At 41.9% G+C, this 12,989-nt stretch overlaps 1 protein-coding gene across 1 annotated transcript in view; it reads right to left on the reverse strand.

Moving 5' to 3' along the window:
* The window catches only part of LOC307079534 (solute carrier family 2, facilitated glucose transporter member 11-like), a gene marked incomplete at both ends in the record, with an annotated part of 30,568 nt that extends 27,056 nt beyond the window's left edge, over positions 1 to 3,512 (reverse strand). Inside the window, 2 exons of the mRNA XM_079741939.1 lie at positions 2,847 to 2,945; positions 3,489 to 3,512. Of these exons, the coding sequence (XP_079598065.1) occupies positions 2,847 to 2,945; positions 3,489 to 3,512 (123 nt within the window). The remainder of the gene's footprint in view (positions 1 to 2,846; positions 2,946 to 3,488) is intronic.
* Between the last annotated feature and the right edge of the window lie 9,477 nt (positions 3,513 to 12,989).

Raw genomic sequence — 12,989 nt, forward strand, 5'->3', positions numbered from 1 at the left:
CTTATATATTAGTGGATATACTTAGATATCATAGTACACCACCTAGAATATGTTTTTCATGGAATACCAGCAATTTTCTTTCTATAAAATCATTCATTGGGAGTCCATCATAAACTAGCAGTAGCAGTGCGCTACTATTTATGATAGTCATGTTCTGACTACAAATAAGTAGTTGCACGCAACGCAAAGTGTGGGATCATCATGGCCAAAGGCATACATCAAAGTAGACATAATTTGATCTTGTGTCTTGTCTCACAACATGTTTGGTTGAGGTCAGACTCAAACTAGCAACCCCACGGTCATGCTTCCAAAGCTGTACCGCTACACCATCAGCACATATTTTTATCGGCAAAGGCAGATGAGACTATATTATTTGAAAGAGCAGTATGCCATACGATATGGGGCAGGAATGGTGACATGTGATTACATGCAATTATCAACCATCAGGGGTGTAAAGTATAGTGCAGCCTGTTGAAGTGGTTTACATTACAGCAGTGATGAAAGCGCCACCTGTGATCAATTTTAGCCCTGCCTTTGCATAACATTATATACAGCTGTAAACTACCACACATACTCATATCTACAGCTGTAAACTACCCCTCATGACATTATATAAAGACGTAAACTACCCCACGTAACATTATCGACAACTGTAAACTACTTATAACATTAGCTACAGCTGTAAACTACCACACATAACACAACATTATCTACAACTGGAAACTACCCCACATAACATTATCTACAGCTGCAAACTGCCCAACATAACATTATCTATCGCGTTAAACTATCGCACATAACATTATCTACTGCTGTAAACTACTACATAACATTATCTAAAGCTGTAAACAACCCCAAATGACATTATACACAGCTATAAACTACCACACATAACATTACCTACAGCAGTACACAACTCACATAAAATTATCGACAGCTGTAAACTACCACACATAACGCTATCTACAGCTGTATACTACCTAACATAACAGGATCTACTGCTGTAAACTATCACAAATAACATTATCTACTGCTGTACACTACTACATAACATTATGTACTGCTGTAAAATAACTCACATAACATTATCTACAGCTTTATATTACCACGCATAACATTAGCTACAGCTGTAAACAACTAACATATCATTATCTACAGCTGTAAACTACTACATAACATTATCTACAGCTGTAAACTACCCCACATAACATTATATACAGCTGTAAACTACCACACATAACATTTTCTACAGCAGTAAACAACTCACATAACATTATCTACATCTGTAAACTACCACACAACATTATCTACAGCTGGAAACTACCCCACATAACATTATCTACAGCTGTAAACACACATAACACTATCTACAGCTGTATACTACCTAACATAACATGATGTACTGCTGTAAACTATCACATATAACATCATCTACTTCTGGAAAATATCACAAATAACATTATCTACTGTTGTACACTACTACATAACATTATCTACAGCTGTAAAATACCTCACATATCATTATCTACAGCTGTAAACTACTACATAACAATATCTACAGCTGTAAACTACCCCACATAACATTATCTACAGCAGTAAACAACTCACATAACATTATCATCAGCTGTATACTACCACACATAACATTATCTACAGCTGGAAACTCCCACACATAACATTAGCTACAGCTGTAAACAACTCACATATCATTATCTACAGCTGTAAACTAACACAAATGACATTATCTATAGGTTTATAGTATCCCACATAACATTATTTAGAGCTGTGAACTACCACCCAACATTATCTGGAGCTGTAAACTACCCCACATAACATTATCTACAGCTGTAAACTACCCCACATAACATTATATACAGCTGTAAACTACCACAGATAACATTATCTTCAGCTGAATACTACCACACATAACATTATCTACAGCTGGAAACTACCCCACATAACATTATCTACTGCTGTAAACTACCCCACACAACATTATCTACAGCTGTAAACTACCACACATAACACTATCTACAGCTGTATACTACCTAAGATAACATGATCTACTGCTGTAAACTATCACAAATAACATTATCTACCGCTGAACACTACTACATAACATTATCTACAGCTTTAAAATACCTAACATAACATGATCTATTGCTGGAAACTACCACACATAACATTAGCCACAGCTGTAAACAACTCACATATCATTATCTACAGCTGTAAACTAACACAACTGACATTATCTATAGGTTTATAGTATCCCACATAACATTATCTACAGCTGTAAACTACCCCACATAACGTTATACACAGCTGTAAACTACCCCACATAACATCTAAAGCTGTAAACTGACCTTACATAACATTATATCCAGCTGTATACTACCCCAGATTAACATTGTCCACTGCTGTAAACTACCACAAATTACATTATATCCAGCTGTAAACTACAACAGATAACATTATATACAGCTGTAGACTACCACACAACATTATATACAGCTGTAAGCTACCATACATAACATTATCTACAGCTGTAAAATACCCCACATAACATTATGTACAGCTGTAAACTACCCCACATAGCATTATTTACAGCTGTAAACTACCACACATAACATTATCTACAGCTGTACACTAGCCCACATAACAAGATCTACAGCTGTTTGGGTAGTCGACTCATCGAATGATAAGTAAGCAAGTTAACGTTATGTGACTTGCTGCGTTTTCATTTGAAGTAAATTGCATAGAGTGACTTAATGTAACATGAGTACAACTTTATTTAAATAAAATATGCATAATACAATTCATTAACTTGTTTTAAACCATGTGTCTACCTCTGCTGCAGAAGCCATCATAGAAACCTGGATGCCATACTGAAAGGATCCTCCTATTCCCAGTACCAGAGACAGAAGGTACAATCTCCTGTACTGCAGCTGGGAAACAGACAAAGACATTAGACAACTTCTTCACACAACATCACAGGCTTTACACTGTTTGAGGCAAACTAGTTACTGGGTACATTTGCGATGTGAATGGTATTGAATTCAAGTAGACTACTCATACCTCCAAAAAAATATGAAGATTCTTTCAATAATTCTATCTAAATTTAGCTTTTAAAAACATTTTTGCCTGCTGGTGTGCTTGCTATGAGTAAGAAACGTTGACATTTCTATTGTTATGATGCTTACATGCCATCATAACATTACATCTTATGATGGAAAACAACTTTACTCACACAAAATCTGTGTAAAGAGTGAAGTGCCTTTACAGCCTGCTTTTAAGTGTGTTGTCATGAACACATTAAAAGCAGTGATTAATAGCCAATTGTTTGTTTCAGGCATCCTCAACAGTGCAAAAAAAAAAAGAAAAATTCAAAATCTTAAAAAAAGAGAGGAAAATCAACTATCATTTTAGGATAGGATATGATGCTTAGCATATGAAATTTGTGAAATAAGCCACCTTAAACCATCACTTACCAGTTCTTTGAGTGCAGTGTTCATGTCTCTGTCACTGTGGATCAGTTGGACTCAGCACACAGATGAGTGGACAGAACCAGGGGATGGAGGTATCACACTCAGGTCTTGCATATATCCCAATAGCGGGTTAAACATTTATAGAGCCGGTCGAACCATCTGTCTAATCTTCAGCTCCACAAACGTGGCTGGGCTGAGGGTCATTAGGCAGACCAAATACTTGTATGAGCTAGAACTCTTTCCTGTGCATCTGGACTGCAGAAATCCGTACACTGGTTAAGCATTCTGGTAATCTTTTTGGAGAGGCATGCGTCAGATTTCCCCCCGGTCAAAGAAGAAACACGTATAAAATCAGTTCAATTTAATAAATCACTGATTATTTGGCTGACAAGGGAATTAGTGGTCAGCTATGACATCATGGATTTAGCAAACCCTCAAAATACATAACATTCATGTGTACCTGGTTAATGGACACACACACAAACAAACACACACACACACACACACACACACACACACACACACACACACACACACACACTCACTGACCGATGGCGGCTGGTTGCCCTCAAAAGCGCCCTTCCTTATTTTCTGCCTTGAGGTAACAAATGAAGAAAGAAAGAAATGCACTGCATACATTGTAATGTAATGTATAACCTCTTTATTGATTTGATTATTGATTATTGGTTATTGTTCATTAATCGTTGTTCCTGTAGCAGTGGTGTAGTGGAGAGCACTGTGGGATAACCCCCTGGAGTCCAAGGTTCAATTCCTGCTGTTGTTTATTTCCATTCTAAAAATAATGTACGATGTAAGCGTAATGATGTCATGTCTCCGGTACTGCCTCTGACCTTCTGTGGAGAAACGGAGAGAGAATACATTTCACATCATATTACCCGAATGACTTTATGTTTGAAAACAACCAACTTAAGCAGGACTTGAACCTGGGTATCCAACAGGTCAATCAGAAAGTCTTACCACTGCATCACAAAGACAGCCTCTATGAATGATCTAATTTAATATTTTACATTAAACTCACATGACGACTTTATGTTTCAAAAATCACCAACATAAGAAGGACTTCAATTCTGATGGTTGGATTTAATATTTGACATTATATGCACACAATGACTTTATGGTGGAAAAACATCCAACATAAGAATTTAACCCTGGTCTTCAGCACTTTAATCAACAGGTAATTCCACTTACACACTAACTAATCCATGTTGGAAATCTATTCTCAATAGATTTACAGACTGAAACTGTTATCTCTCTCCATACAATGACTTCAATCTATTTCTCAGTCCACTCATATGTTAAGGTTAATTCAGTATTGTCACAATTAAAGCTAAAAGTTAAAAGATGTATGCATTTATTTAGCACATGGTTAAAGGATCTGGCCCATTTGAAGGAAAGGTCAACTAATGCCTACACCCTGATTTACGTTCTTTCAGGTATATCTGAAATCTGAACCCAAAGCAGAAGGAAGTTCAAAAGTTTTTTTATTTGATGCTGAGCAAGGCATAACAGGTATAAAACAATCGGACAAGGTGGCACTAACAACACAGGGTACCAATTAGTCTGGGCAGTAACAACACAACGGGGAACAGGTGAGCAGGAAAAAAGGCGAGAAACAGATAAATGATGGACCACAACCAAGAACAATCAGCAGGAGGCCACAGAGTCAATGAGTCCAAGGCCAAGGTGCTGACACATTCACATGTCACTCATTCACACAGTTTGGCTCACATCATCCTGAGAAGAAGAGACGGGGAGGGCTATATGACGTCCACAAGGGAGAAAGAAGCCCCCTGCATTCTTTCTCTAACGTTACTTATACTAACTTAAGGTTAAAGTTAACTAGTTAATACTACAGTCAGAATCAAACACTGCCTGCTTCATGAATGTTTTCCATTGTCACAGAAAGTGGTTGTCAATAGTTTGAATGCATGCTTTTTATCAAGTAGATTGTCATTGTGCTCGTGGGTGTCATATCTTTCTATGATTATAAATGGCTCATCTCATCATCAAGCACAGGTGGTTTATTTTGTCTGTTTTAAATCAGTTTAATAAAGTATTGAGCATTTTACTACCGTACATATGATATTATTGTATTGTTTAAGATGTCAATTCTTTACACTGTAATGTACTGAGGACTCAGGGAAGGAGGATAAGTGCATGTTTAGTTAATGGGGAACTGGGATGCGTGACAGAGGTGTCAAAGTTCTATGCCCAATGCAAAGAGTGTTGTGATTGTTCAGTGCATGTAGAGGGAAGCCGCACAGTGTGGGAATATAACCTGATGCCAGATCAGGAGTTCTTTGCAAACCAACTCAGGTTTTGTTATTACTTATGCTTAAGTGATATTAAATTCTTTATCGTTCAAACCTTCTCAGAACCGTCCTTCTCGACTTCTCCTATCTTGTATTTTTATGCATATAGTGTGTTAAAGTGTGGGTTTTTAGCCCCCGGTTTCCACCAATGGGAACAGGTGAGCCACGAGTGGAGCTACACAGTTGGGGCTAGGGTTAGATACGATTCAGGGAAGATTTCAAGTGAGTGAAAGAAAAAAGGAAAAGCCCAGGGGTTCAAACAGAGTTCATGGAGGGAAGGGGCCCACCTTTATAACTGATGAGCAGAAAGAGGGGTTTAAGAAAGTGCCTACGAACATGTCCGAGACAGAATGAACTCATGTCATTATTTTATCAATGTTGTTACTCTGTATGCCAAAATGTAACCATGCTCATTTTTGTACTGTGTAAACTCATAACAAACTCTCAATACTCTTTGTATGAACATATAATCGATTTTCCAAAGAGCATTGTAATGTCTTCGTCTTCTTCTTTTGACACGAATGAGCTGTTTCAGCCAACAGAGTGGTTTTGTATTGTTTAAATAGGCTCTGTATGCTGCGGTAACAAATAATGGGGGGAATTTCCATCTTTGAGCAACTAGCAGCATGTGGGTTTCACGTAGAGAATCAACTTTTTAACTAGTCTAACTTGATAACTTGCTGACTATTGAATAGGTGATCAGATCTTGCTGGCTGTGGTGTAAGCTTGTGGGATTTTCTTAACTCAAAGTTGTCCTGAGGGCAGAAACGTTTTTGATTGGTTAAATCTGACAACCAATCGCAAGACAGGAGAGAATTGTGGAGGCAGAGCCGCCGAATTTCAAACTCAACAACGGAACGAGCCACCATTCAAATCCACCGTCATTAAGTTTGGAGCAAGGTGAGCAATTTTCTGAGCATAGTATGTGCAGCTATGTGTGATTACATTTTTGCTAGCTTAAATGTGTGATACATGTTAAGACAGCTGAGCACATTTTCTGTGAAATGGAGCATAGAATGTGCAGCTATGTGTGATTACATATTTTCTGTGAAATGGAACATAGTATGTGCAGCTTTGTGTGATTACATGTGTGCTATCTTAACACATGTTAAGATAGCTGACCACATGTGTGCTAGATTAAATGTGTGATACATGTTAAGATAGCTAGACTGCTAGTAAAGCTAATTAAGCTTTGCTGTACTTATATTAAAAAACAATGGTTATTTAGGGTTAGGGTTAGGGTTACCCTAGGCTAACCCTAATCATTATTTGTCTGGGGGCAGTTTAGTCTTTTGTGGTCCCAGGGCTGAAGTAACATTCTCCTGCCCTCAGGGCTGAGTGGCCTGAATCATTATTTGTCTGGGGGCAGTTTAGTCTCTTCTGGTCCCAGGGCTGAGGTAACATTCTCCTGCCCTCAGGGCTGAGTGGCCTAAATCATTATTTGTCTGGGGGCAGTTTAGTCTCTCCTGCCTAAATCATTATTTGTCTGGGGGCAGTTATGTCTCTTCTGGGCCCATGGCTGAAATAACATTCTCCTGCCTTCATGGCTGAGTGGCCTAAATCATTATTTCTCTCGGGGCAGACAAACATTTGAATACTTGAATTTTAAAAAGACAGATTTGCCATTGAAATGTATCTTTAAGGTTCCTCTCAACATTTTTCCAAATTTATTATGCTATTGTATTTTTGCAGAGGAATGTGTTACGCTGGCTGATGACATGGCCTGCAAATTCCTCCCAGTCAGCCGAATCGCCACGGAATGTTTAGAGGAGGAGAATGTGGAATTTTTTTTTAGCCATACTTCTTATGTACCAGGGCCTCGTTTCCCAATAACGATGGATCTTCGCTCGTACGATCATTCTCACGATGGATCTTGCGAACCATCGTGAATTTCTTTGAAGCGTTTCCCGAAACTCCTCTTAACATGAACGTGCGTTCACTGCACTCACGACGTTCGTAGGATTGTAACTGTCTACTGACCAGTGCTTGATTGGGCTTCATACTGAGGGAGACGCAGGAATGTCGCAGGAAAACGGGGTTAAAAAGCGTTAAAATATCTCCCCATCAAGGCCAACAGCAGAGTAGCCTACAAAAAGTATAGACTGCAATCATTTGAATGCTAAAGATATTAAAACACAATTGATTAGGCCTAGGCCTACATATGCATCGGTCCTAATCCTGAATGCACTGTGCGTACATTTTTTCACTGCATTTTCCCCCCTTCCATACTACAAAAATCAAAAGTAGCTTGTGTGACAATTAGGTGCTGATTTCTGATTTCTCAAGTTTCCTGTGTAAAACCGAGGGGGTCAACCCCTGGTCATCACAGCGCGGGCTTTCTTGGTTCACTGGAAAAGGCGGGGCTGCGCACAGAGTCTAGACCTCTTCAGAATAATTTGTATTATTGCATACTCCCGAATGTTAAAATGTTTTTATGAATGAAGACACCCACATGCAATAATGAGTTCACGTCTGAGTGTAGACTACTAACGCGATTAACTATGGTCAGGGATGTTCGTTACTGTCTAAACACGGTCCAATATGCAGAGTTTACCACCGGCCACTAGGGGATAGTATTGGATTACAGACCACTAACCGGCTCAGTTAGGAGTCAACCTTCGCCAGCATTACAGACGTTCCTTTTACAGAGGATATTAAGCTGTTTTACATTATTTGTGTAAGTCCAATATAATTCTTGATTACTATAGTTATTGTCAAGGTTGGTTAAGTTCCTGAAGATATTTATGTTAAACATGTGCATGTAGGAATTACTGGTTGTAGCTTATGCTGTTATTTTGTGTATTGCTGCAGGGCTTCTTCATCGTTGTCATTAAATAAGAAGTTTGACATCGAGCAGTGTATTTCTTCATGAAGAAGCCAAGGTTGTTGTTGGATGTACTGTTCCTGGCGGCGCTTTCGAGACCGGAGATGTGTCTGAAGCACTCGCCATTGCTCTGTTGACGAATCACAGACTTGTCCATTGGAACCCGCTGGCCCAAATCCCGACTCTGCATGACCGAAACTTGATCAGCCTAAGGTCGATGTTGGCGTAACGATAAAGGAATGGAACGTGTTCATCGCTGGGATGTCTTTCGCACCGGCTCAGGCGTCGGAGCTGCCCGCGCCCCTTTCCAGTTATTTCAGTGCGCTGGGCCTGAACTTGGAGACAGCATATTGAAAGCCAAACCCTTCATCGCCTCCGGACCCCTGGTGGATCTGATCGCTGCCATGTGTTCACTAGCCGCCATTCCGGTTGCCACACGTGTCCTGCGCACCGAGCTGCTTCAGTTGCACCAGGAACGTGATGAAGCATTCCGTGCCTTCACTGCCAGGGTGCGGGGGAGGCGAAGACATGTGAGTGTGGCAAGGATGTAGATTATACTGACCACATTATCTGTGATGTTCTGATCAACGGGATTTATGACTCAGACATACGCCGTGAGACACTGGGGATGCCTGACATTCTGACGAAACCAGTGAACGATGTAATTGCAGTCGTTGAAAACAAGGAAATGGCCCACAATGCTCCCCGTCGTCCACTCTGTCAGCTATGTCATCATTCTGGCGCCTACAGAAAAATCCACAGGTGAGCCCCGCCACGACTCCAGTCCCAACAGACAGGGCTAGGCAAGCCTCGTGCCTGGGCTGTAAAAGCACCTTTAAGGTCTTGACGGAGGGTTCCCGCGGTTGTATACCAAGCCCCACCAGGTTTGTGTTGGCTGCTATAGGGCCCACCAACAGCAGCGGCGACAATAGCCATCAACCAACAGTCAGCAGGCTGCCATGGGATTGGTGCCGATCTCCCAGATTTCGTCGGTTCAACTCAGAGTACGCCCCGGCTGACACTGCGGGGGCCGTCGCCGCGCTCGGACGACACACAGCACTGTCAGTAATCCCTCACCCATCAGGCTCGGGCACCACATTTTCTCCAGGGGTGAATGGAGGCGGGCCAAGCTGAGAGACCTCCCCCGAGTCTTAATCACCATCTCGGTTGACAGGTCAGTCGGGCCGCGGGACAGCATCAACCAACGAGGCTCGGACGATGGAGTGAACATATCCGCCATTGCAGACACTTGCGCACAATCTGATCTTTGGTCTCTAGAGGAGTTCCTCGCCTTCGGATTCTCGCATGATGACCTGCGTCCTATCAATCTTAGCCTGTCAGCCGCCAACCGCTCCCACATAGCCATTGAGGGAGCATTCTTCGCTAGGCTCTCACCAGCCCCCAGCGACAGTGGTGTTATGTCCTGCCGCTCGATGGTGTACGTGAGCAGCTCGGTTCAGGCAATGTACCTCTCCTACACGTCGTTGCTTAACCTCGGCCTCTTCCCTGCGGACTTCCCATCGTGTAACAACGGAGAAGGACCCAGGGACGAGAATGGCCCTGGCGCTCGTGACAAACGATCAAGCCCTTGTATGTGAATGCTACGAGGTCTGCCTGCAGTGGCTGCGTAGACCTAACTAATCCCCAGGATGCTCAGTGCTCATGCCCTTAGCGTACAGCCCCTCCACCACGGCCTCAGGCAATGCCGTTCCCCTGCACACCGGAGAACAACGGCCAGATGAGAGATTAGCTACTAGAGAGATACGCCTCATCTACATTCAACACTTGCCCTCATCAAGCTTTGCCTTTCATGGAGGGGCCACCCATCGAGATGCACATGGACCCAGCAGCCACGCCAAAGGCATGCCACACTGCGGCCATTGTGCCTCTGCACTGGCAGCAGAGAGTCTACAACGACCTTCTTCAGGACGAAGCCCTTGGAGTCATTGAACGTGTGCCATACGGCGAACCAGTGACATGGTGCCATCGTATGGTAGTCACAAGGAAGCACGACGGCTCCCCCGCAGGGCCGTGGACCTCTCACCTCTCAACAAGTTCTGCCGACGTGAAACCTTCGCCACTGAATCCCCATTCCACCTCGCACGTCGCATCCCGGGGGACACCTGGAAAACCGTCACGGACGCCTGGAACGGCTACCATAGTGTGCCCCTGCGTGTATCGGATCGTTGCCTGACCACCTTTATCACGCCCTTCTTATAATTTAGTTGTTGTGATTACTATAGTGGTTGTCAAGGTTGGTTAAGTTCCTGAAGATATTTATGTTAGACATGTGCATGTAGGAATTACTGGTTGTAGCTTATGTTGTTATTTTGTGTATTGCTGCAGGGCTTCTTCATCGTTGTCATTAAATAAGAAGTTTGACATCGAGGAGTGTATTTCTTCACAATAAATAGTGAACTTCATCACAGCCTCACCGAAGCGCCTACAGTGCTTAATGCAAACAATCGCAACAAAAAACGCCTGCAGAAATTATCCGACACCCGCTGGTCTCAGCATGATTCATGTCTACAGTAGCCTATGTCTTCTGTCATTGATCAATATGAGGACATTTTAACCATGATGGTTGAATTAAAATCAGAGGGAGACAGCAAGTGCAGCCCGAAAGCGACCTCCCACACAAGAGCAATGGAATCATTGGATTTTATTATATGCCTTGTGACGTGGCGTTTGATCGGTACATTTCGGCTGCGCATGTATTTTTGGAATTTTAAATTGCTGCATAAATTATTATGTTGTTGTTGACTCCTAACATGTCTCCATCTTTGCTTTTTAAATCTATCAGTAGTCTTTGAGTAATATATTAGCGGTAACCACTGTTTTTGGTTGCGAAATTGCGCCAGCTGGGCATTCCGTGGTATTGCATGTGTTTTGATAAAACACGTCCAACACACAGAATGTCCGCTGGTGACGCCACTCAGGCTATAGTAGGCTAACGATGCTCTTAGCATTGTACGAGTACCCCTGGAGTCCTCTTTAGCTACGAGCGTTTTCACAACGTTTGTTACCAACGATGCTTTCAGGAAACGGTGTGAAAACTGTACGATGCTCGTACGATGCACTTCACGATCCACTTAGGCTAATGATGCTTTCGGGAAACTGGGCCCAGGCTCGAACTGAGTTTTTCACCCGATCCGCATCCTTGCTTACCCCAACAAGTTTGTGCGGCGTGCTTGTTGTTTTGTTTCCGGTGTAGCTAGGTCCGGTATGGTGTTGTAGTTTTTGTAACATTTGCCAAGCCAAACGAGCGTTAATACAAAAAATCGCGTGATACAAAAATTAACGCAGTTAAAATTGGTTTGCGTTAATGCCGTTAATAGCGCGTTAAACTGACTGCACTACTAATAATATAATCACTTTTTGTAGTTTTCTCTGCTTTACTTAAACTCTTAGACTGAAAAGAAGCTTCATAATTCACTAGGCTCCACTCTTTATCACAATGCCCCCCTAACATACTATTAACATTTACTATACATTTGGAGGAGGACTCTGGAGCACCTCTTCAAGAAGATGAAGGCTAACTGGGCCGAATTTCACCTTGCCACTCATGGCCTTGGCCCATCTGTGCTCGAGACAACGTGTGTGCTCATCGACTCATGTCTGGCCGAGAAATTTAGGTTGCTCAAAATTGATAAATGAAGTGAGATTTATTGTACACATTTAAAATTATGTCTGTTCATTAATACAGTCTGTTTATTACATTTAATCATATTCTTTGCATCATTCTTTCACAGGAAAGACACCACCACTGGTTCTTATCAATAACCAAGGAAAGACACCACCACTGGTTTATATAAATAAAGTTCAGTTTGAGTGAAGTCTGCTGTGTGTTCTTCTCTTTAGTTGGAAGTTCTCATAATTTGACACATTGTCCGTTGTGGCTATTTGCTATACACGTGCATAAAGTTTGAGTTTTATGACTGACAATACAAATTCTCCCATGAAGACTCATTCACAGATAAATGCGAATAAAGATTTATTTTGAATGATAACATAAGAGAGAATATTTTGCAAGATAAGTCTTTGGCGTAAGCCCCGTCACGGATCCTGGAAGACGTGTATAATCGGCATATCCTGCCAGGACTATCAGGGGCTGTCGTGTTCTTGAAGAAAGTAGTTCAATCCGGGTCGCTTTTAACTCACTTTATTTGTTAAAGTATTTCGGTATGGTAACTATGAAGCAAAAGGAGGGAATTGTATTTAACACGCGTGGAGAGAAATACCGCAGCGCTATCTTCCAGCCCCGGGGGCCTTCCCCCGGGGCTCTCAACGGGGCTGCCATATGTCTCTGACCTCATCTGACTCCCGCTCCCCGTTTGTATCAAGTAG

This window comes from Pollachius pollachius (assembly GCF_949987615.1).
Source record: "Pollachius pollachius genome assembly, chromosome: 8".
Lineage (NCBI taxonomy): Eukaryota > Metazoa > Chordata > Actinopteri > Gadiformes > Gadidae > Pollachius > Pollachius pollachius.